Here is a 23,708-nt window from a genome sequence, read left to right as displayed (position 1 = left end):
GAGAAAGCTTAATAGTATCCCACATTATCCTATAAAACTTTAAATATTTTACCACTTGTCAATCGTTGACTCCCTCTTTCCCATCCTCCTTTCACCCCATGAAGCAAACGTTTAAATCCTGTTTAGCTCTAGAAAACTTTACTTGGTTCCTACAGCCAAAGATATCATCCAACCTCAGCTGCCTATGTTGCAGATAAATGCCACTAGTCACAAAGATGATCAGTGAGATATAAAGAAAAACAGAAGACTGATCAGTCAAATCTATCACTACTTCTGAAAAAGCTGCTCTGTTCACCTTTGGGTCAAGTTGGTCAGTCGAACATACTTGTTTCAGCATGAGGTAGCAAGTCTTTAAGGTACTGTCAATGAAATGCCAACTCACTCAGCGTCTGAGAAGTTTATCAAATAAGTCAAAACTGAACCCTAAGTTTGTGGCAAAATTCTCTAAGAAGAGCTAATAGAAACATTTAAAGATTTAATCACTGGAGATAGCAGTTTATGCACACTGCTTGTTTCTATATACTCGTGATTTATAAATATAAAGAGAGTATAAATATAAAGAAGAGAGTATGATTTCTATTATATGAATCTGATCGACATCCTCTTTACAGTTTTTCCAAACGGAAGTATATGAGTGTGTGTTGTAAAGGGCAGCACCGTTATTTTGCACGAATGGGAAGGTCAAGGTCAACACAATAAGTGAATGTAATTCGGTATCTGACCCATCAAATCCCTCAATAATAACCTGCTCTTCAAGTGCAAAAGACATATTAAAATCACTTGTATCACTTCTGGCACATATGCCAAAGATGTGCCTATACCTATGACTGAAATAACAGTCTCAATTGAAGACCAGACTATTATATCATCTCACCTAATCATTTCCACATCCCAGCAATATAGCTACAGTATTACTCATTTTACAGAAGAGAAACTGAAGTTCAGAGGTTTACCAGAATCTGATCCTAAGTTGGTCTGATTTTAAAATCTTTTCACTATTCCATACTGCCTTTCTAAAGTAATATTGGCTTTAGAGCATATTTATGTGTGAGAAAAGTCTGTTTCAGACCTCATTCAATGGAATTTAGTTACTATGAGACATCATGACAACCGTGCATAGGATAAAAGTCTTTTTTCAGTTATTGTGTGACCTTGGGCAAGCTACTCTTTTCATCAGTTTCCTCATTTGTAAATAAAAAGCATAATATGACTACCTAGGGGTTGCTGTGAAGATGAAATGAGACAATACCTATAAAAGCATTTGAAACAGTACCTGGCACAGTTAGTGCTCAAAAAAATGTTAGCTATCATATGCATCATCATTATTATAATATCCCTTTTAATAAGAGCTCTTCTCTAAATATCCTACAAGTTGGGTCCCATTGATTTGTCATAGGAAAATGAAAGAATGCTTTAAAGAAGGCCTCTTCAGAACCTTATATCAAATGTATTAGTCTCTTTTCATGCTGCTGATAAAGACATACCCGAGACTGGGCAATTTACAAAAGAAAGAGGTTTAATTGGACTTACAGCTTCACGTGGCTGGGGAAGCCTCATGATGACGGAAGGCAAGGAAGAGCAAGTCATGTCTCGCATGGATAGCAGCAAAGAGAGCGCTTGTAAAGGAAAACTCTTCTTTTTAAAACCATCAGCTCTCATGAGACTTGTTCACTATCATAAGAACAGCACGGGAAAGACCTGCCCCTGTGATTCAATTATCTCCCACCGGGTCCCTCCCACAACACATGGGAATTCAAGATGAGATTTGGGTGGGGACACAGCCAAACCATATCACCAAACAAGACCTACGGGAGTAGTTTCTATAATTCTTATCTTCTCTGACACCCCTCGGCCTATACCTCACAAGGCAATCCCAGTATACAATGTTACTTGAGTTTCTTGATGACTTTGAGTGTCAGTGCATGTGTGAGGGTGGGGAGCTGGGTGTGAGTAGAGTAGCACTGTATAGAAATGAGAAAAGATACAGAAGATAATATAAAGGCTTGCAGAGCACATAGTTGTAATACTAGTATGTAGCACTGACAGACACTCTGACAACCCCCAAATTCCAGGAAAGCATTGACAGCATAAGCAGTTATCACCAACACATTCCTAAGCTTCCTCAGGGTTACTCCACAATTTAGATTGCTTCCTAAGTGAATGCAGTCTCAAAGAGCAGGCAGTTCTTGATAGGCATATCTTTATAATTAGGCATATCTTTATAATGAAAGCAACTAATACTTACTGAGGTCTGACTTTACAACAGGAAATATGCTGGGCTTTCATAAATATATAAATATGAAATAATCACAATAGCTGCAAGACAGGTATATATGGATATTTTCATAAATGTGGCAGCACATATAATAAACCTGTTACACAGCTATTAAATGTCAGAATTGCAATTTAAATACAGTTATGCCAAAATAAGGTCTAGTCCTCTTTCCACTGTCATGTCAAATATATGAGACTATACTTAATGGTTTATAGAAATAGAATGACAGCCTGTAGAAAATTGGTAACAACCATATAGATAATGAAAGACAGAATTCAAGGTCCTTGTGGTAGGTCATTCAGTTACAGGCTTAAAGTTATAAAGGCCAGATCTAAAGTATTCTTTTAAAACATGTAATTATTATTTAAACAACATTAAAACTTCATTTAAAAAAACTGAAAAAACTACCCTAACTATGATCACCTTGACAGAATATCATCTTCCTGATATTTTGCATTTTAGTTGGTATGCATACCTTTCACAAGCATAAAACATCTACTTAGCTTTTTATTCTATTTCAGTTCCTCTGTTTAAAATAGTTGCCAATCTAAATGCCTTGAATAAATTTCAAGCATATTTTAACATTAGACTGTTACACAATGTTTACCGTATGCAGCTTTGATAAACACTGGATGTACAAAAGTGAAATAAGACAAATCTTGACCTCAAGAAGTTCACTGTCCACTGGGGTAGATAAAGTTGCCAAAAAATAACTACAGTGTGACATGGTAAGTGGATAATGGAGATATGGGAAAGGAAGCAGGGTGACTGAAGATGAGGCTTGACAAGTAAATTAGAATCTTAAATGCCATACAGAGAACTTGGACCTAATTATACATGTAGCAGAATTACACTGAAGCTTTAAAGTGGAGATCCATGAATATATTTGTTTTACAATGTGGACTGAAGGAGGTAAAGTCAAGAGTCAGCGAGATCAACAGGAAGGTTTTGCAATCGTCCAGGCTAGAATGCCATTCTGGTCAAACATTTATTAAACATTAACAATAAGCCAAGAACAGAATCAGGCTGACAAACACACATACAACTGGTTCTCAAGAGCACTTTCTGGGGTATGGGAGATGCAGGTAGGTAATTCAGCAGTAATGGTGAGGGTTAGTAATGGAATTAGAATAGTGGCTGTAGCAATGAATAGAGGGAACAGGTTCAAAAGATACTTCAGGCACAGAAAAATAAGGCTTGCTAACTGATCAAATTCAGTATCTGAGGGCGAGTTAGGAATCAAGGATGCTTCCTAGGTTTCTAGCTTAGACTTGATGCCATTTATTAAAATAGGAAATACAAGAATGAGGAGTTTACATCACCTGCTATCCTTCCCCCTTTCTTCCAGAGACATGACACATGAGATAGTAAGTTCTCTAGAAGATAAACATTACCAAAATCATCAGATAATATGGTCTCCAGAATCCAAGCATTACCCAAATCATCAACTACTAAACATGCATTCGGAGGGAAAAAAGTTGACTTTGACAGAATATTACAATATGGAGATACAGATTAATACTGTCAGAAGATACAGCCTCAGTCACAAAAGCCTCCTAAATGTATTATTATTAAATTGTGCTATCTTGCTGACTTTTAACTAAAAACAGCAAAAGAAAAACTGCCAATAACACCGCGTGAGGGATGCTGAATCTATTTATTATCTGTTCTTAATTTTAGGAGACAAATTGAAACCTTGGTTACTCTTCAAATGTATGTAAAGCAGTGTCTTTTAACCCTTGACCTAGTCGGCTGGGCATGGTAGCTCACGCCTGTAATCCCAGTACTTTGGGAGGCCGAGGCAGGTGGATCACCTGCGGTTAGGAGTTCAAGACCAGCCGGCCAACATGGCAAAACCCCGTCTCTACTAAAAATATAAAAACTAGCTGGGCATGGTGGCAACCGCCCGTAATCCCAGGTATTCGGGAGGCTGTGGGAGGCGGAGGTTGCAGTGAGCCAAGATCGCGTCACTCCACTCCAGCTTGGGTTACAGAGCAAGACTCTGTCTCAAAACAAAAAACAAAAAACAAAAACAAGCACAAAAGAGACTTGACCTCGTCAATTTGGGGACCTTCTTGGAGAAGGATGGAGCCGCAGAAATCTGGCAACACAGTGGTCTCAGTGAAAGTGTTGCACCTGCCTACACCCCACCCACTGACTCACTCTAGCAGAGATTTTGAGGAACTGCAAGGATTTCTATAAAAAGTCTTCCTAGGCCTCACTGTCCCAGGGTATTAAACGCACAGACTACATTTTAATCAGAGCAAGAGGAAAATCTCTTAAAAGAAGCAGTTTTCAAGAAGTCAAAAAGGTGTATGACTTTTTTTTTTTTTTTTTTTTTTTGAGACGGAGTCTCGCTCTGTCGCCCAGGCTGGAGTGCAGTGGCGCGATCTCGGCTCACTGCAAGCTCCGCCTCCCGGGTTTACGTCATTCTCCTGCCTCAGCCTCCAGAGTAGCTGGGACTACAGGCGCCCGCCACCTCGCCCCGCCAGTTTTTTGTATTTTTAGTAGAGACCGGGTTTCACCGTGTTAGCCAGACTTTTTAAAATTTTATTTTTATTATACTTTAAGTTCTAGGTTACATGTGCACAACGTGCAGATTTGTTACATATGTATACATGTGCCACGTTGGTTTGCTGCACCCATTAACTCGTCATTTACATTAGGTATTTCTCCTAATGCTATCCCTCCCCCATCCCCCAGCCCACGACAGGGCCCGGTGTGTGGTGTTCCCCATCCTATGTCCAAGTGTTCTCATTGTTCAATTCCCATCTATGAGTGAGAACATGCGGTGTTTGGTTTTCTGTCCTTGCGACAGTTTGCTCAGAATGATGGTTTTCAGCTTCATCCATGTCCCTACAAAGGTCATGAACTCATCCAAAAAGGTGTATGATTTTTACAGGGCAAGACATACTTGATAACCTAAATCACTGCCTAACAAAAAATATACTTTTAATATAAATATTTACACCTAAAATTTATAACACACTTTGTTGGCTTTGAAAAGATTTTGGAAAAAGTAACAGAATGATACATAAGTTATTAAGCAGAATTTTTTTTTTTTTTTTTTTTTGTATTTTTAGTAGAGACAGGGTTTCACCATCTTGGCCAGGCTGGTCTTCAACTCCTGACCTGGTAATCCACCCGCGTCGGGCCTACTTAGCAGAATTTTTAATGATAATTTTATAAGAATGACATAAAAATATCAACCATCAATTTCTCCTATTGACTGCTACAAGACAATGAGAATACCGGGTAGTTCTCACCCAGGATGAGAAATTTTTTTATGTTATAGATACTGCAAATTCACTACTACTCAACACTTTTGTTGAAAAAAACTGGAACCATAAACTAAGCTTTGTATCAGTTACTTAATCCACTAGTCATTGAAACATTGGTCCTGGATTAATTATTTCCTCAAAGTTTGTGACAATATAGGGGAAAGAACACTCATATACTACAGGTGGCAATGTATGCTGAATATATTTTAAGAGGAAAGTCTGGCATTTATCAAAATTTTAAACTTGCATAACCTTTGATCCAGCACTTTTCCTCCAAAATATACACCCAGTGGGCAAGAATATATGTACATAAAGCTGTTCATTGCAACATTACGGAAAAACTAAAGTCCCAGTACATGTTCATTTTTAAGGAATGGCTAAAGCATGGCACATTCATATTTTGGAATATGATGGGCACAGTCCTTAAACAAAAAAAAAGGAAACAAATGTACTGACGTGGAAGGGTTTCTATGATAGACTGCTGAAAGAAAAAAGGTTGCAGATCTTTTAGTTTTACCTATATTTATCCTTTTTATTAAAAAAAATCAAACCGTACAGATGGGTGTCATATAAGTATAGGTTGGTTTAACAGAATATGGATTGTAGGATTAAAAGAAAAAAAAGATTATGTTGGAAAGATTAGGTACCAAACTCTTACCATTTTATACTCGGGAAGTGGTACTGTGAGGTGAAGGAATTTTCATTTTTTTTACTTCATACACTTCTGAATAGTTTGACATGTTTTAAAAACGTTTAAACGTTTAAAATTTAAAAATAAATACTTTTAAATATTTTACATTTTTGAAAGGCATACCTTTTTTTTTTTTTGAGACAGAGTCTTGCTCTGTCTCTCAGGCTAGAGCGCAGTGGCGCAATTGCGGCTTACTGTAACCTCTGCCTCCCGGGTTCAAGCGATTCTCCTGCCTCAGCCTCCCGAGTAGCTGGGACTACAGGCGTCTGCCACCACGCCCGGCTAATTTTTGTATTTTTATTAGAGACGGGGTTTCACCATATTGGTCAGGCTGGTCTCGAATTCCTGACCTTGTGATCCGCCCGCCTCAGTCTCCCAAAGTGCTGGGATTACAGGCATGAGCCACCGCGCCCAGCCAGTTTTAAAAATAAGTTAGACTGTGAGATAAATTCACCAAAGAGTGTATCTTTTGATCTCAAACTGGTAGCCCTCTGGAACTTTGAGAATCTAGGAAACCTTAATAATTTGTTACCATCCGATAGCCCAATATATAACCAACTCAATAATAAACCATTAGAGTGTTAAACTCAATATTTAACTCAGGAGACTACCAAAGATTTGTTTGGTAGAGGTACTAAAATAATTTCAGAGTAGGGAGTTCCACAGTTGGGAAGTGGGAAAAAACTGCACTTCATCTCTGTGCCGCTGAGGTAAATATTTAAGATGATATCAATTTAACTGTGAAAGCAAAAACAAATAAACCGAAAAACAAAGTCTCAACAGTCTGAGAACCATATTTAAGCCCCAAACCATGTTCATCAGAAAAAGACAACTCGTGCTAAATTACACACCAAGGCAAAAATGGGGTGGGAGGAATGGGGGAGGGACAGACTAAAGGTAAAAGAGTCCTAAACACAATCCCCCTGCAGCTTTCAAAATTTGGTTTTTTATTCCTACAGTGGATCAGAGGACAACTTGAAAGTCAGGTACAGCCAAAGTTGTGATGATTTTCATAACCCTTTTCAAATGTTCTTTGAAGCCACGAGTGCGAATTATCTTATCACTTTCCTTCTCTTTCTCTAAGGACCCAGAGACTGGGAAGATCTCTCAGGCTCCACATCCAAATCTGGAGAACACCCAGAGCAGTTAACTATCGACAGGGAGGTTGTGAGATACTTTCCCTTCAGAGGACACTTCAGTCACAAACTGGGCAAATGTGTAGAGTGGAGAGCCCTGACCACCAGTCTGCGACTGGAGAGTCTACGGAAGTCTAAATAAAACACATCTGCAAGGTCAAACCAAGCAAACCGAGGCAGTGTACTGGTGAGGAAAAAGAGCTGCTAATCCCAAAGTTACAAACACACGCGCGCAAACCAGACCTGAACCAAACCCACTCAGCACCTAGCGCAAAGCTGGGAGCTCCAAACCAGAAGACAAACGGTCAGGGAGCTTCCCCGGCGGAGGGGAAGGCCATTCCAAGGCATTTTCTCCGCCCTCCCCGGGCAGCCCCAACAAAGTAAAGTAGCCGCTCCCGGCTCCACCCCATCCCGCTGGACCACCACCCGTGGGGCCCCGTTGAACCCAGGCGCCCCAGAGCTAAAGGGCTCCTAGGGTCAGACCAGAGGTCCGTTGCACTCCCGGTCATAGAGAAAGGAAGACATATCAGCCGCACCTCCGGGGCACCGTACTCACCCCCATAACCTCTACCCTCGACTGTGCTGCAGCTCCCATCACGGTCTTCCTCCATTCGGACGACAGCCCCCTGGGTCTTGGAAGCAGCCATTACCCGGCAGAGAAGAAAAGGGAGGGCCGCAGGGCGGGGCAGAGGCGGGGTGGCACCAATAGAAACGCGACTGGAGGTGAACTCCCCGTCGACGCGGTGTTTTCTCCACACCTACGCCGCCCTCTGGGCCAATAGGACGTAACGAGTAAAACTGAATCCCCGCCTCGAACCGCAATTGCCGCTCCCACTTCCGGGATGGGGAGGCCCAGAACTACAATTCCCAGCGTGCCGCGGGGCCCCGGGACGGGAGGGCTGGACTAGGCGCTGGCGGGCGGGGGTGCGCCCGAGAGTGCCCCGGCGTGTTCGCTTAGTTCAGTGAATCAGAACAATGACTGCGCCGCCGGGTCCCCGGGAGCGCATCGGAGGACTGTGAGCAGCCGCCGCCGAGAGAGCTGCGGGCGGCGCAGTGTCAACGCTGGGCTCAGGAGCCTCCAGCGCAGATCCTGCCCAGCGCCCGTAGCCCACGCGAAGCCCCCGGGCTCCGGCGCTGCAGCGCTGCTCGGGGACTGTGCATTGTTGTGAACCGGAGAAGGGGCGCGGGGATTACAAAGCCTGAAGACTCCGGAGCCCCTTTAGCCATGTGGATACCTACGGAGCACGAGAAATACGGCGTGGGTGAGTCTCCGCGGGGCGAACTTTTATTCTGCTCTGGCCCGAGCGAGTGCGCATTTCTCGTCCTTGCCCCCGCGCCCCTCTCGCTCCGCCCGGCTGAAAATGCCTAATCCTGGCATCGCGCAGCGGGTACGGGGCTTTGCCGAGCCAGCTCCAGACAGAGGGCTGCGCACCAGGCTCTCGCCCCGCACCGCCTGCTCGGCGCGCCCCGCACAGATTCCCAGAGCGCCGGGACAGCTTAGGGGAGTGCGCGGCCGGCCCGCTAGCTTCGGGCTCTGCCAGCGGAGTTTGGAGTGGCGACTGGGCGTGTGTGTGTGTGTGTGTGTGTGTCAGTCTGTCTCTGTGTGTGTATGTGTGTCAAGTTGGAAGAGGAGGCGAACAGGGTTTCTCTCCTTCCTTACCCTTCTTCCCCAAAGCGACAGGGAGCTGCAACGGTTCCCCTGGGTGGAGAGGGAGACAACAACACTTGGGCAGAGAGAACACCCCCAAAACAGTAGGGAGGCGCAAACCCTTCCCTCTGGCTCGGATCGACATTCCCGGAGTGTGGAATGTGGCAGGGTCCTGGAGAGAGCCGCTCTGACAGGCTGAGCCCTCTCTGACCCTCCTCCCTCCCTGCGATCCCGGGTTTATGGGGTGTGTATGTTGCGGGGCGGGGGCATTGGTAAATTTCAACATCTGCGCCGCTCTGTTCTTTGGTCTTTGGAGGAGAACGGGTATTTCAGCAGTGTTTTTGCTTCTGGCCACCCTCTCGACCCTGGGTGAGCGCAGTGGGGGCGGTGTGGCGATACAGGGCTGCTGAGTGATATTGGGGAGGGGGATAGGAAAGCCTGGTTCTTGGGGGCAGGGAGATAGCTTTTAGGAAAGCGTACCCTGACACTGGCGTTCGGAGAAAAAGGAACAGGATAGCGCTCGCTGTTCTGTGTAAAGGTGAACAACAAAGGACATTAATGTTGACTGATGAATACAGGAGTCTCCCTTCCTTTTCCTCCTCCCATTTCAGGCGGGTTACAGTTCCCGTTTTTGTTGTTTGATTTCAGCTGGGTCGCCCCTTGACAGTTACTCCTTTTAGGGTTGAGACTATTAAGAAACCAGGCTCTCCGACAAGCCTGCAGCCGGCCAAATGCAATTATAACCTCCCAGAAGGTCTAACAGAGAGAAAGCATTATGGATTTTACTAACACTCTTTATTTCCTATAATGCCCTGTTCTGCCGACTGGTGTACTTTGTGTGTGTGTGTGTGTGTGTGTGTGTTAAAATTGAGGACAGATCTAGTGATTTAGATGATGTGTAGGTATCTGTTTATGTTCTAAATTCGTTTTCCTGCAATTTAAAGAATCCGGAAAGCCTTCCGAGGGAGTCGTAGTCCGAGGGGATTTTTGTTTTTTTCCCAACTTTGCCTGGGGATAGGACTTTGGGGTCCATTGAAAGGACTGTAGGATTCACCAAAGTCATTCCCACATTTCACATTAGCTTCCATTCTTTATTGTGACTGATTAGCAAGACAATAGTTTGACCTGAACCCACCTTTGGGAAAGGTTTCCAGCTTTCCCTCCTTCAAAGTGTCAGGGGAGTCTTTGCCAGCCTCTTTACTGGCAAGGAGTAGATGTTAGTGGTTATTATTTTGCTTTTCCTCACTCTCCTTTTTTTTGGGGAGGTAGATTAACCCTTGCTAGGAAAATGATATTCCCTTGGCTGGACTGGTGAGGGACCAGAGGGCATCGCCTCCTAAGCAGCTTTAGCACTCAGTGCAGGAAGCTCAGATCCATCCAGGCAAAACTGTCCTGCTTGGAGTCGATCCCAGATGTTGCTCTCTTCCAAGTGTTAAATTATACAGATTATGGATGGGATTTATTTTCTTGATTTCTTCATGTGCCAGGTCACAGCTGGGGTGCTGGTATCGATTAGTTCCTCTCTTGCCTTTCTTTATAAGCTGTGGGCAGAGGCTTAAAAACCGCTCTGGGATTTCCTGGAATGGCAAACCGGATATTATCAGTCAAATGTTTTGGGCTGCAGCAGACACCTCGGTTTTGGGTGGTTGTGATTTGATTGCAGAGTAGGGGAGGCAGAAGGGTGTGCTCACAATTGAGAAAAAGAGGTTGAATGAGATGAAGGGCCAGAGCAGAGAGAGAGTCTTCTGCCCCAAATTGCTGCTGCTGTTCTCAATATCACATGTGCCAGAATGTTAATTAACCTTTATTACTAATTTTTGAGCATTTGGATTGTGGAATCCTTAGCTGTTTTTTAGAATCCATCTGTTAGGCGTGTGTGTGTAGTGAAATTTTTGCTAGGATACTTGTGTGTGGACTTTATTTTTCAACATGGAGAGCACTGTTTGTAGCTGCTTATATTGCAAGTTGTTTGTTTTTTTCTTTTAACCTTAGTTAATGTTTGTGTTTTTCTCAGTAGTTCTTACAGATGTTAAAGAAAAGATCTTATGGGCACAGATCTTTTGTTACCAGGTGTAGTAGTAATTCAGTTTCTTCATTCTTTGAAATAAATCAGTGTAACAGAATATGTGAAGTTTTAGTATAAATTATATATTTCTGCAAAGGTACTTTTCATATACTCTCATGTATGAGATAATTATGTTTTTATATACTTATGATTAAATTTCAAGCAGCATACTGTAAACATGGGTAAAATTACTTAAATTGTATGTCTGTAATAAAATGTATTGGAGATGGAAATTCTTTTTCATATCTGATGTATGGGCCTGCCCCATTTAATGAATGATTAAATTCATTAAAACAATGAATACTCAGTCATAAGTGTTTTGATTTTATGAAAAGGTATAGTGATGAAGTTATAGTTCTGAGGAACAGGGAACCTTGTCGTTTAGAAAACATATCAAGACACACAGTGATAGGCAATTTCACCTTAGGAGATTCTAGTTAGCTCTTGATTCTGGGCTAGACACTGCTGCCAGCTGTGTAACCTTAGGTAAAATCTCTTAGCCTCTCTGGGTCCCAGCGTCTGGGGCAAGTATTAACTAAAGCCTTTCCTGGTACTAATTTTGTAGAGCTCTTCCAACTAGCTGTGTCTTTTGGTTAGAAAAACATCTTCATTGTATTGAGACTGCTATGACAGAGACACTTTTGTTGTGACATATCTCACATGGTTTTTAAGTAAGATCAGAGGTAAGCAAATGCTACCTGGCAAGCTGCCAGAACTGAGGTGCTGGTTACTCTCTTTCTCAATTTGATTCTCTCTCTAGCAGGAGCTCCATGGGCAGTGACTGAAGCATTCTGCTTTTTGTTGTTGTTTGTTTGTTTGTTTGTTTTTTAAATATATTGTCCTTGACAAATAATAATTATATAGTTTTTAAGTTTCCTTTTTTTTTTTAATTTAGAGACACGGTCCTGCTCTGTTGCCCAGGCTGGAGTGCAGTGGCTATTCCTAGGCGCCATCATAGTGCACTATAGCCTATAGCCTCAAGCTCCTGGTTGATAGCCTCAAGCTCCTGGTTGATCACCTCAAACAATATTCCCACCTCAGCCTCCTGAGTGACTGGGATTACTGACATGCACCTTCTTACCCAGCTGTATATATTTATGGCGTACGGTGTGATATTTTCATATATGTTTATAGTTGGAATGATTAAATCAGGCTAATTAACAAATTACACCTCATATAATTACCATTTTTTGTGGTGTAAAAACCATTTAAAATCCATGCTAGCACTTTTGAAGTATATAATGCATTGTTATTTATTATATCTCCATTCTGTGGATATCACCTCATATCTGTTAGAATGACTGTATAAAAACAATGAAAGGTAACAAGTATTGGTGAGAGTGCGGAGAAAAGGGAACCCTTGTGCACTTGTTAGTGGGCATGTAAATTAATACAGCTGTTATGTAAAACAGCATGGAGGACCTTCAACAAACTAAAAATAGAATTATCATATGATCCAGCAATTCCACTACTTGTATATATCCACAGGAATTGAAATCAGTATGCTGAAGAAGTATCTGCTATCCCATGTTCACTGAAGCAGTTCTCAAAATGTCTGAGATATGAAGGCAACCTAAGTGTGCGTCATCAGATGAATGGGTAAAGAGAATGTCATATCTATACACAATGGAATATTATATAGTCTTGAAAAAGGGGGAAATCCTGTCATTTACAGTAATGTGGAGGATATTAAGTGAAGTAAGTGTAAGTCTGGCACAGAAAGATAAATACTGCATGATCTTGCTTACATACGGAATCTAAAGAAGTTTACTTCATAAATATAGAGATTAAAGTGATGGTTGCCAGAATCTGGGGGAAGAGGGTGGTTGGGGAAAGTGGAGATGATGATCAAAGTGTACAAAGTTTCAGTGAGACTGGAGGAACGTGCTTTAGTGATCTATTGCACAAAATGCTGACTAAAGCATTCTTGATTGCATACTCACTAATTTCCTCAGATTACCTCTACCTTCTGCATGCCCTCATCTGTTAGCACACCCCCTATTCCTTCCCCCGCCCTACCCCACCTTAAAGTGGTGGGAATTATTCATGGAGGAAGCTAAGACCTTTGCAAATATGTTTTTGCGTTCATTTGTCCAATAGGCTTTTATGCATAGATTCACAGGTGAGTCATGGCATCTTCCTGAGCTGAAGGCTGCACCCCTCAAACCTAGCCAGATGTTTTACATGTGTGAGCTTAGTTAAGCTTGACAGGAGAACATGGGCTGGATTGATCGGTGCAGAAAATCCATGAACCTTTATAAGACACAAAACTCAGAACAAGCTGATCTGAAGTCACAAGTGCCATTTAAAAAATAAATTGTATGGTGTGAGTATCACTCAGTTATCAGATAAATTCCTGTCTTCTATTTCTCTTGAAGGGGTTTTCAAACTCATCTGGGTGGGAATCATGTTCCTTTTTAAAGCCCCTTCTATGTTGGTGGAAGATGTACCTTCTCTTATTCATACAGGATTGTTAAGTGTCATTCACCTCAGAAGGGTGCATTAATGGTAGCATATGTGTGAGAGAGAGCGTAATGAGGATGTGTTTCCATTACTGCTTGGGATTGTTTGTGACATTCAGAGCCTGACACAGGATTCTAAACTTTAACTGGGACTAGAAGAGGAATGATTTATACCTCCCAGTAAAATACCACTGAAGGGCCATGCAGACAGTGGGATGGCAGCTCATGTTCTTGATCTGGCCTCCTATGGGAATGGCCTATAAAAATGTTCCCCTCTTTTGCTTATTCTCCTAAGTAACAGTTCTTCACAAGGCCCCTGAAGCCACATAGAGATGCTGCCCTTCTTCTATGGTCTTGTTGTTTGTTTGTGTGTGTGTGTGTGTGTGTGTGTGTGTGTGTGTGTGTGTTTAGAGGCTGTTATGGTAGATACCACAAGGGAGATTATAAAAATTTCAAGAAATGTAGGTTTTCCTATCTCTAGCTCTATTCCTTTCCAAAAGGAGATAACATTTTCTGGGTTATGTTTGATTCAATATGTCTAAGTTTCTATCATAGTGACTTCATGCTCTGAGTATATATGTCAGAGGAACATTAAACGCTAATGAAACCCTACTAAAATGCTGTAACTGTAACATAGTAATACAATGTTTTACTTAAAAAGGGAAATTGTTTTATCTGAGTCTACCCTTTGAAGTTGAATAGTAATTTCTATTTAAGAGATGAGAAAACAGTTTCATAAAGGTTAAGTGACTTACTCTAAATTAGTAGCTTTTAGTCTTGTTTAACTATTATCCATGAGAAATATAGTTAATTTCCTGACCTAGTATATATACAACTATCCCCCAGTACCACCCCACACACATATAATTGAAACAGCACTTGCTCATACTCTGTAATGTTCTATTCTTTTTCATGAAAAAAAAATGCTGGTCACTAAATTGTCTTATTAATGGGTCCTGACCCACAGTTTGAAAAACACTGCTTTAAATGCTAATTTGTGGTACCAGAAGGACTGCAACTCACATCTTACTGGGTTTCTGTGGAGTTCGTTTCATGACATTGGCAAGGAGTCAAAAATGGTGGTTGTTGTTGTCTCTGATAGTCAGATATGCGTGTTTATTTTAACAAAGAATTTAATTATACTTTTTTCCTTCAATGTAAGTCAAAGTCTGTAGTATTTCTTAGTAAAGATGGAACAAATATTTAAAGCCATCACATACATTGCATACGTTTTCTCTTTTAGTACTTGTATGTCTTCCTACTAGGACCTTTTTGACAAGGATTGCATAATGACCAATATTGGGCTTTTCTATATCATGTCCTTTGACAACACTCTCTGGTCACTATAACAGAAGAATAAAGATAATGGATTTACTGAGGTACTTTGCCAGTTGTAGGATTACCACTCACTGTTCTTTTGTACCATTTTTTATGTTGCTGATCATTATTAGAAAGACAAGGCACCTTGTATAACTTATTTTACTAAAAAACTGAACTGTATGCTTATTTGGCTACAGGATATAAGACCAAAAAATAAGGAATTAAAGTTCCCCAAGTCTAGCTTTATTTAAGCAACTTAAACTTACTTAAGGAACAACTCTTGGACTCTCTGGCATTTAAAAAAATGGTGCCAAGATGACATTGGGTAACTACTAAGTAAATAAAAATCACCAAAAAAGTGGAATGCCTTTGGTAACGTAATTGCAGTAAAACTGATATGCAGTTCCCTGAGGAATGTATGGTAATCATGATCCTTTTGGAAACTTTTGTATAACTTTTATTGGAAACTGCAATATAAAATAGCATTTATGGAGCACTTGCTACATGTAAAGCACAGTTCTAAGAGTTTGTCTTATATTGTCATTTAATCCTCATGATACCTCATGAGGGAGGATTCAGTTATCACTCATATTTCACAGGAAATTGAGTCATAGAGGGATTAAGTAATTTGTTTAAGGTCACACTGTAAATGGTGGAGCTAGGATTGGAACCTAAGTTGTCTTGCCTAGAAACTGTTCTCTTAGCCATTATGCCACATTACCTAGTGGTTAGCAGAAATTTGAATCAGTAATCCCATCCCTTATAAGTTTACATGACAAAAAAAATCAATAGCAACAAAACGCTTTATGCACAGAGTTGTCCCTTGCCGTGTTGTCTGTGAAACAACTTACATGACCATGTAGTCTTTACATCAGTTTTGGTTGTGAGCACATTGGAGCATCAGACAATCATGAAATGAAATATTTTCATAAATAACACTATTTCAAAAATATATTCCAGGTATCTAGTGTTAAATGACAAAAGTATAGACTATGATTAGAGCTACATAAAATGTGTAGCATATAGAGAAGAGGCAGTCAATGCACAGATGAGAGCACTGTTTTTGTTAGAATATAGAGATTATCAGTAAATTCTTTTTTAAAAAACTTTGTTTGGAAATAGCAGTATTGAATTTTAAATTACACATTGTTATTTATGAAGGAAGAGGTGGCATAAAAATGAGTAAAGAGAGGCATTGCAGTAACTGAGGTGAGAGATAAGTCCCTGAATCAGGTTAGCAGTCATTGTCATGGTGAAGTGTGGATAGATCTGAGAGATATTTAGGAAATGAAAGCAACATGGTTGGTCATCAGATATAATGAATTAAAAAAAGGAAGAAGTTTAGGATGTTGTCTTAGCTCAGGATACTATAACAAATATATCATGGACTGGATAGTTTAAACAAAAGAAATTTATTTCTCACAGTTCTGCAGGCTGGGAAGTCCAAGATCAAGGTGTTGGCTGAGTCAGTTCCTGGTGAGGGCCTTCTTCCTGGTTTGCAGGTGGACATCTTCTTGCTGTATCTTCACATGGGTAGGGGGAAGGGGGTCATGGGGAGGAAAGGAAGCAAGCTTTCTCTTGTCTCTTCATATTAAGGGCACTAATCCCATCATGAAGTCTCCCGCTCATGGCCTAATTACCTCCCAAAGGCCCCCATCTCCAAATACCATCACATTGAGGATTACAGTTTCAATATGTGAATTTCGGGGGGATATAAACGTGATTTATAGCAGATGTCTTCCTGTTTCTGGCTTGGGCACCTAGATGAATACAGGTGCCAGTCAACAAAAGAGCCAATTTTTTTTTTTTTTTTCTAGGCAGGTCAGGCTTATGTAAGATGAAGACTTTTGTTTGGCCACCTTGAGTTTGAGATACCTGCAATTTTTGAGATATCTGCAAAACATTCAGGTGATGAGATCTAGTAGAAATTGAGTCTGCAGCAAAAAAGAGAAGTTCTGTGCTGACGAGTGATTAGAGATTACTTGGCTTATGAGTGAAAGCCGAAGTAATGGGTCTAAATGAGACTTTGCTAATTGCTTTGACTCTGATTCTGTATAGTCTGCCTGTTCATTCTCAGTTTTAACGTTACAGACCCCAAATTTCAAAGAGCAGTCATCTCGAGGCATTTTATTAATATGGGTACAAAGGATTCTAAAGTAAGAAATATTAGCTGTCCATTTAGAGTTGGTAGTAAACTACGTTTTATGGTCTTTTCTTGCTTCCCTCTAGGGCGTTGCCTGGCTAAGGCGTTACTTATTTCTATGTCTGTGACAGTTTTCTCCCAAATAAATATTTCATGCCAGCTTGTGCACGTTTGTGAGATTTCTCAATAAGGATGTTGAAAAACAGTGCACGAATAATATTTCAATGAACAAGATTTATACATCCTTGAAACAGCATTTAAGAACACGCACACATCTAAAAATGGAAAAAATGCTTCAATATATAAAGCAATAGATTTGTACATGCAGTTTTTTTGTTGTTGTTGTTAGATATATAATACCTCTTAGGAACCGCAAGAATTCTTAAAGTTATACTATGGTACTCCTGAAAAATCAGTGATTTAAAGGAAGGAATTCTAGCTTATGATGGCACTAGGTTCCCTTCCCCTCATATAGACTTTCCTAACTAATCAGTGAAATAACAATAAATTCACAGAAAGAGGCAAACATTAATGATATTAAAAACTAAGTCTGACAGAAAGTCTGTTGGCAAAATTCACGTGAAATTTCCCTAAGGCAGGTGGAACTGGATGAAGAAAACCAATGTTTTCTTGGTTTTCAGTGATACGGCGTGGTGATTATAGTTAATAATAATATATATTTGAAATTTGCTAAGAGAATAGATTTAAGTATTCTCACCACAGGAAAAAAAGAAAGGGAACTGTGTGAGGTGCTAGATATGTTCATCTGATTGTAGTCATCATTTCACAATGTATGTACGTATATTTAAGGTGATGTAAATATCAGTTTGTACAACTTAAATATATACAATTTGTATTAGTTAACAAGACCTCGATAAAGCTAGATTAAAAAAGAGAAAAAAAACCTGGTTTTTTTTTGGCTTTCCCTTGTTAAGCAGAGAGGCCTCAATGACTGGAAAGATGACAGGAAGACCCATTGCCCCTTCCCCACTCTCTGTCACCAGCTTAGAGACCAGGTCAATACCTCCAACTTGGAACACCCCATTTACTGCCAGAAGCATCTGTAATCCTTGTCTTTTTACCCCATCTTTTTACTTCCATTGGGAGATGACCACTCTCAGAAATGAGCGGGACAGGAAGATGGGTAGGTGGGTGGAAAAGGGTCTATAGAAGATGCCACTTCACCATTGAGAAGTGTACTGTGGTCTTCATAAGGACAGTGATTTCATAGGTGCCTTCAAAGTATTGCAATAACAAAGCTTACTGGATAGTGTAGTTTTTCTGGCAGGGTATTGGTGACAGAGAAAGAGGTGGGGGATAAGAGATGATTTCATCTGAATTGCCCTAAAACCATGGTACATGGCATATAATAACTTACAACTGGGAACCTGGCTTGGAGCTGTACACGTCAACTAGCCTTGAATGCAGATCTGAAAATGGAATTGAACCCATACCTTTATTTTTAGCTCAGCCTTAGCACAGTAGAGAGGTTCGAGATCCAGGTTGCCTTAATCAGTGATCACATTTGCATCTCTGTGGAAGAGGGAAAGCCGCTAAATCTGGACAGGCATCTGTCACTTAGCAATGGACAAAAACATGGCTGTTTCTCAAGAAAACGGAGAGTGAGGGAGAGGGGAGAGCATGACATTTACATGGGAGGCTTTTGGAAACCACTAACACATGTGTATTTGTTCTCTTCCCCCATTCGTGTCCCCTCTGAGTGTGCCAGAGAGAGAAGGTTGGTGGGAGGGTGGTTGGTGGGAACCCTTCTGGATGTGAAATTTGAAAGTTTTCCTGTTTGAATTTGCTAACAGCTTATCTCCCAAGTTGTGAAACATTTTCCTAAACCAAGAAATTTGCTGTTTATTAGACTATCAATTGGACATTAACCAAAAATTTCTCCCTGAAGGCTTTAAGCAGAATTGTGGAGATTTGGTTCTATGTCTTATTTTTTTTTTTTCTCCAAAATGGAATAATCTCATCTGTTGTTGGCAACCAGAAGTAGGCAGGTTTGGGAACATGGGGATGCATGTACATAAGGCAACTGAAAATAGCCCCAACCGAGATCCTGCATGAAACATTATTCACTATCCTGGGGAGAGGAGAGAACCTGTTCTCCATTCTCCTCTGGTAGCCAAAGTAGGTTGAGGAGCTTGTGAAGCTGCCTTGATAACAGGCTCAGGGGTTAGCCAGGGTCTCAAAGAAATAGGAAAACCCAAAATTTCAACAGGCAGTCCTATAAAGTATGAAGAGTAAAGAAACCTCTCAGGTTTTCTCCAGTAGTCTGGATGAAAGACATTAAGCATAAGATCTGAGGATTCCTAAAAAATCACACACATAGTAAAGGTTTGCTCCAGTTTGTTTGCTAGTTTATTTTTTGAGATGGAGTCTTACTCTGTCGCCCAGGCTGGAGTGCAGTGGTACAATTTTGGCTCACTGCAACCTCTGCCTCCCCGGTTCAAGTGATTCTCCTTTCTCAGCCTCCTGAGTAGCTGGGATCATAGGCGCCCACCACTGTGCCCAGCAAAGTTTTGTATTTTTAGTAGAGATGGGGTTTCACCATGTTGACCAGGCTGGTCTCGAACTCCTGACCTCAGGTGATCTGCCCACCTCGGCCCCCCAAAGCACTGAAATTACAAGCGTGAGCCACTGCGCCCGGCCTCCAGTTTGTTTTTTTTAGGAGAACTGTATTTGCATTAATTGTATGTAAAATCTCCTTTAATACTGTCATCTATAGTTATGGAAATTGATTCTGAGGACTAAATACTTATGTTCTTTGCCCCAGGTTAGGAGATATCATATGTATACTATGTAGAAATTATTGTAATGAATTTTAAAATGGGAAAATACTTATGACAGGTGAAGAATTGCCATACACATTACCTGTAATGTTCTTGCAACCAATTGTTATAATTGAGGAGATGGCTTATTTTTGATTTCATACTTTCTAGTGATTTCTTAAATTAGCATGCATTTCTTTTATAATCAGAAAAGAATTATGTAAGTTCTTCTGTAAACTGAACATTATTTCCTTTGTGGGGTTTCTTTTCAGGATTAGAGGTTGGACTGGTAGAAGTTGCATCTGGACAGCCTGAATTTAGTTTGTCATTTATGTGCAGAAAGTACTCTTTCAAAATTTTAAAGTAGCTTTCCTTGTTATACTAGTTTGACTGCCTGTGATGTCACTGCTGTGTTCATTTTCCAGTAACCACAGTGAAGATGTGCTTTCATATAGCTGTGGGGCATAAGTCTTTGAAAGAGAACTCTAATCACTCTTTTAATTTGTTGAAACAGTTTCAAATGAATTCACCTAAGGTAAAAATTCTGTTCTCTCCATGAAGTGTTTGCTTAGAGGACTGATGTTGGTGTCACTGCTCACTTTTCCTTTGTTCTATAAACTCTGCCCTGTTGGACTGTGGGCCCAGGGATAATTCATGCAGGACAGACCTTTGAACATAGAAAGTCAACAATTTGAAGAGGTTTTATTCAACAATTACAGAATAATAAAAATAATTGCTTATTTATGGGTGCTATAAACTGAATGTTTATATTCCTCCAAAATTCTTAAGTTGAAGCCCTAAATCCCAATATGGGTATATATGGAGTAAGGAGGTATATATGGATTAAATGAGGTTGTAAGGGTGGGTCCGTGATCTGATAGGATTTGTGTCTTTATAAGAAGAGGTCCTAGAGAGCTCACATGCTCTCTTCATAGGTAGCATGAGAAAGGGCCATGTGAGGGTGCAGCAAGAAGGTGGCAATCTGCAAGCCAGGAAGAGAGTCCTCACCAGGAGCTAGTCCTGCCAGACCTTGATTTGGGACTTCATCCTTCAGAACACCGAGCCTGTGGTACTTTGTATGCCAGCCCAAGCAGAAGGGTTAAAGACATTTTAGGCATTGTAGGAAGAGGGATATAAAAAAATAGAAGCGGAATTCTCAACCTCAGTGTAATTAATGTAGTTAGTGTTGGCCCTCTCTGTGGTTTGAGATCTGACTCCCCAGGCCCACCTCTGGAGGCACAGACTTAATTGAGCTAGACTTTTTTTTTTAAAGACATGATCTGTCTCTGTCCCTCAGGCCGGAATGCAGTGGTGTGATCATGCCTCACTGCAGCCTTGATCTCTCAGGCTGAAGTGATCCTCCTGCCTCAGCCTTCTGAGTGGTTGGGGACTATAGGCATGCACTACCACACCTGGCTATTATTATTTTCACTTTTTGTAGAGACAGGGTCTCACTATTTTGCTCAGGCTGGTCTTGAACTCCTGGGCTCAAGTGATCCTCCTGCCTTGGCCTCTTAAAGTGCTAGGATTACAAGTGTAGATGACTGCTCCCATTTGAGTTAGATTTTTTGATGGTAGATATTGACTAATAACTCCATGTATATGTTTATTTGAATAATGGCATTTTTGCAAAGTTGCTCACATTGTCTTGAGTTGTCACATCACTTTGGGTACCTTCAGAGCAACCAAAAGAGGTAGAGTCTTCAGATGCTTCATTTCTTTTTGCTACAGTTATTTATAAAAACCTAGGGTGACAGGTTTAATCATGCAGGTTAGCATTTTTAAAAAGTAGATGGAAGTTTTATTATATGAAACTTTGGTTTGGGGCATTGGGTTAGGGGTACTTTGTTTTTGCAAGTCCTGGCTGTTGAATGTCAGGTCCCTGAAGAGAATGAAGCAGTATTTGGTTCATTTTTTTTTCTCTTTCTACTACCCTTAAATATGTGTTTCCTGAGAGTAGCTAGTACATTCCTCTAAAGATTTACTTGTTGCGTTTTTTTTTCTTAGTGACAAGCATAAGGGCATATTTTATGACATGTTGGTAGAAAAACTTCTGTTGGATGATTATTTATGGGATATGCCTACGATGTATAAGGCAATGTGCTAGCTTGATAAGCATCCAGAGAGAGATAGAACTGGATGACTGGACAAGGGAAGGAGCTAGATAGTTTTCTAGAAGGAGCTAGAAGGATAGTTTTATCTCATTTACTTTGAACAATCACTTCTTCAAGATAGACATTACCCTGATTTTTTTTTTAATACACAGTAAGGGAGTGCATAAAGTATCACAGATAAATCAGTATGAAAGTTAAGACAGATATTTCCCCTTCAAGCTTTAAAATGAAGATAAGAATTTGGGATGGTGATGATATTATTCACTTGTGCACCTGAAGAAACAGCCCTGAGGAGGAAAGGGTGTCTCATATCCTGGAAGACTCAGAACTTCTACAAAAGAATAGAAGTTGCATATTGAGATACTTCCCATAGGAGTGAGTCACCGGCTGCTAAGATTGGCCAAGATAAACAGCTGAGTGGAATCACATTTTAAATATCTGGAAAACTTTTTTCCTCTTCCTTCTGGGTAATTTCCCCCTCCTCTCCTTCCCCTCCCCCTTGTCCCCTCTTAGTCCTGTCACCTGACTGATGTTAAGTATCTTGGAAAATGATTTATCTTTTTGTGTGTGTGATTCTTTCTAAGACTGGGCAGAGGAAGAAGGATGGATTTAGGATTGATTCTTCTCCTTCGAGAGATTTTGGGAAGGATAAATAGAAACTATAGTATATAATTATATATATGTATGCACACACTATATATATACACACATACAAACACTGTATATATACTATACTTAAATTATACTATGTTTAAGTTATATACTATATACTATATAATATTAAAGTATACATATATAATATATTATGTAAGTATATATAGTATGTAATATTATATAGTATATAAACATATTCATATTTAAATTACAGAAAAATAAGAGTGGACAGGCAGAGGAAAACCCGACTTTAAGATGAATGCTAACCAAGGGCTGAGCCTGTGTGATTGGCCCCGTGCACACACTCCAGCCTGACAGCAAACATAGAGAGGGCCAGTAATTTGTTGCAGGGGACCCACCTATGAAGGGCTGAGATTCAGGCACTCATTTGTCTCAGCCTGAAGCATGTGGTCCCTTCATGGTATCAAACACGTTTGTACATAAGACCTAGGGCCAGAATCTGGAGGCATAGCCCTAGGCTTTGGGGTTCTATGGACAGTGCTGAAGAAATTGCTCACTATACTTTACTTTTTAAATAAGATACTAGTGTTAATACCAGTATTGTGTGAAATAAGTCCCCATGTTGTCTTTTTACTCTAGCATTAGTCTCTGGTAGTGATGGTCAGTCAGTGTGCTGACTGCTGGTGGGTTGGGGTGTGGGGCATAGTGGTGACAGAGAGGCCACTAGGTGCCTCAGGAGATAGGGATGGGTGCTAGAGGGGTGGGGAGAAATAGGGAAATAAGAGCCAAGGACCAAACAGTGCTGAGTTATGTGAAGGGAATAAATGTATGCGTCTTTGAGTGAGGATGGACCAGGAGCAGGGAGGAACCCTGGAGTGAAAATAAAATTCATGGCTGGTGTGATGGCTCACACTTGTCCCATCTACTTGGGAGGCTGAGGCAGGAGGGTCACTTGAGCCCTGGAGTTTGAGGCTGCAGTGAGCTATGATTCCACCTGTGACTAGCAACTGCACTCTAGCCTGGGCAACATAGTGAGGCCCTGTCTCAAACAAATAAACAAAACAAAACAAGAAACCTGCAGTAACAGGGATACCTAGAAGGTAGGGGGCTAGAAAAAAGGGAGGATTCCCATTCATTGGAGGAGCAAGAGAAACCCTGAGCTCTGAGGCTTGTGGTTC

General features: G+C 40.8%; 2 protein-coding genes across 4 annotated transcripts in view; one reads left to right on the top strand and one right to left on the bottom strand.

The window, feature by feature from the left end:
* Positions 1–8,157, bottom strand: part of ZNF277 (zinc finger protein 277) — a 133,154-nt gene extending 124,997 nt beyond the window's left edge. Inside the window, exon 1 of one of the 2 annotated variants that reach the window (XM_023228179.2) lies at positions 7,940–8,157. In XM_023228179.2, coding sequence (XP_023083947.2) covers positions 7,940–8,030 — 91 coding nt within the window. In that variant the 5' untranslated portion in view covers positions 8,031–8,157. The remainder of the gene's footprint in view (positions 1–7,939) is intronic. The other variant, XM_023228180.2, reaches the window with a different exon arrangement.
* A 161-nt stretch (positions 8,158–8,318) lies between these two features.
* Positions 8,319–23,708, top strand: part of DOCK4 (dedicator of cytokinesis 4) — a 473,748-nt gene continuing 458,358 nt past the window's right edge. The window contains exon 1 of one of the 2 annotated variants that reach the window (XM_023228191.2): positions 8,319–8,645. In XM_023228191.2, coding sequence (XP_023083959.1) covers positions 8,609–8,645 — 37 coding nt within the window. In that variant the 5' untranslated portion in view covers positions 8,319–8,608. The remainder of the gene's footprint in view (positions 8,646–23,708) is intronic. The other variant, XM_023228190.3, reaches the window with a different exon arrangement.

This window comes from Piliocolobus tephrosceles, chromosome 8 (assembly GCF_002776525.5).
Source record: "Piliocolobus tephrosceles isolate RC106 chromosome 8, ASM277652v3, whole genome shotgun sequence".
NCBI lineage: Eukaryota > Metazoa > Chordata > Mammalia > Primates > Cercopithecidae > Piliocolobus > Piliocolobus tephrosceles.
The sequence above is the reverse complement of the archived record's forward strand: the minus strand, read 5'-3'. Positions and strand labels throughout refer to the sequence as shown.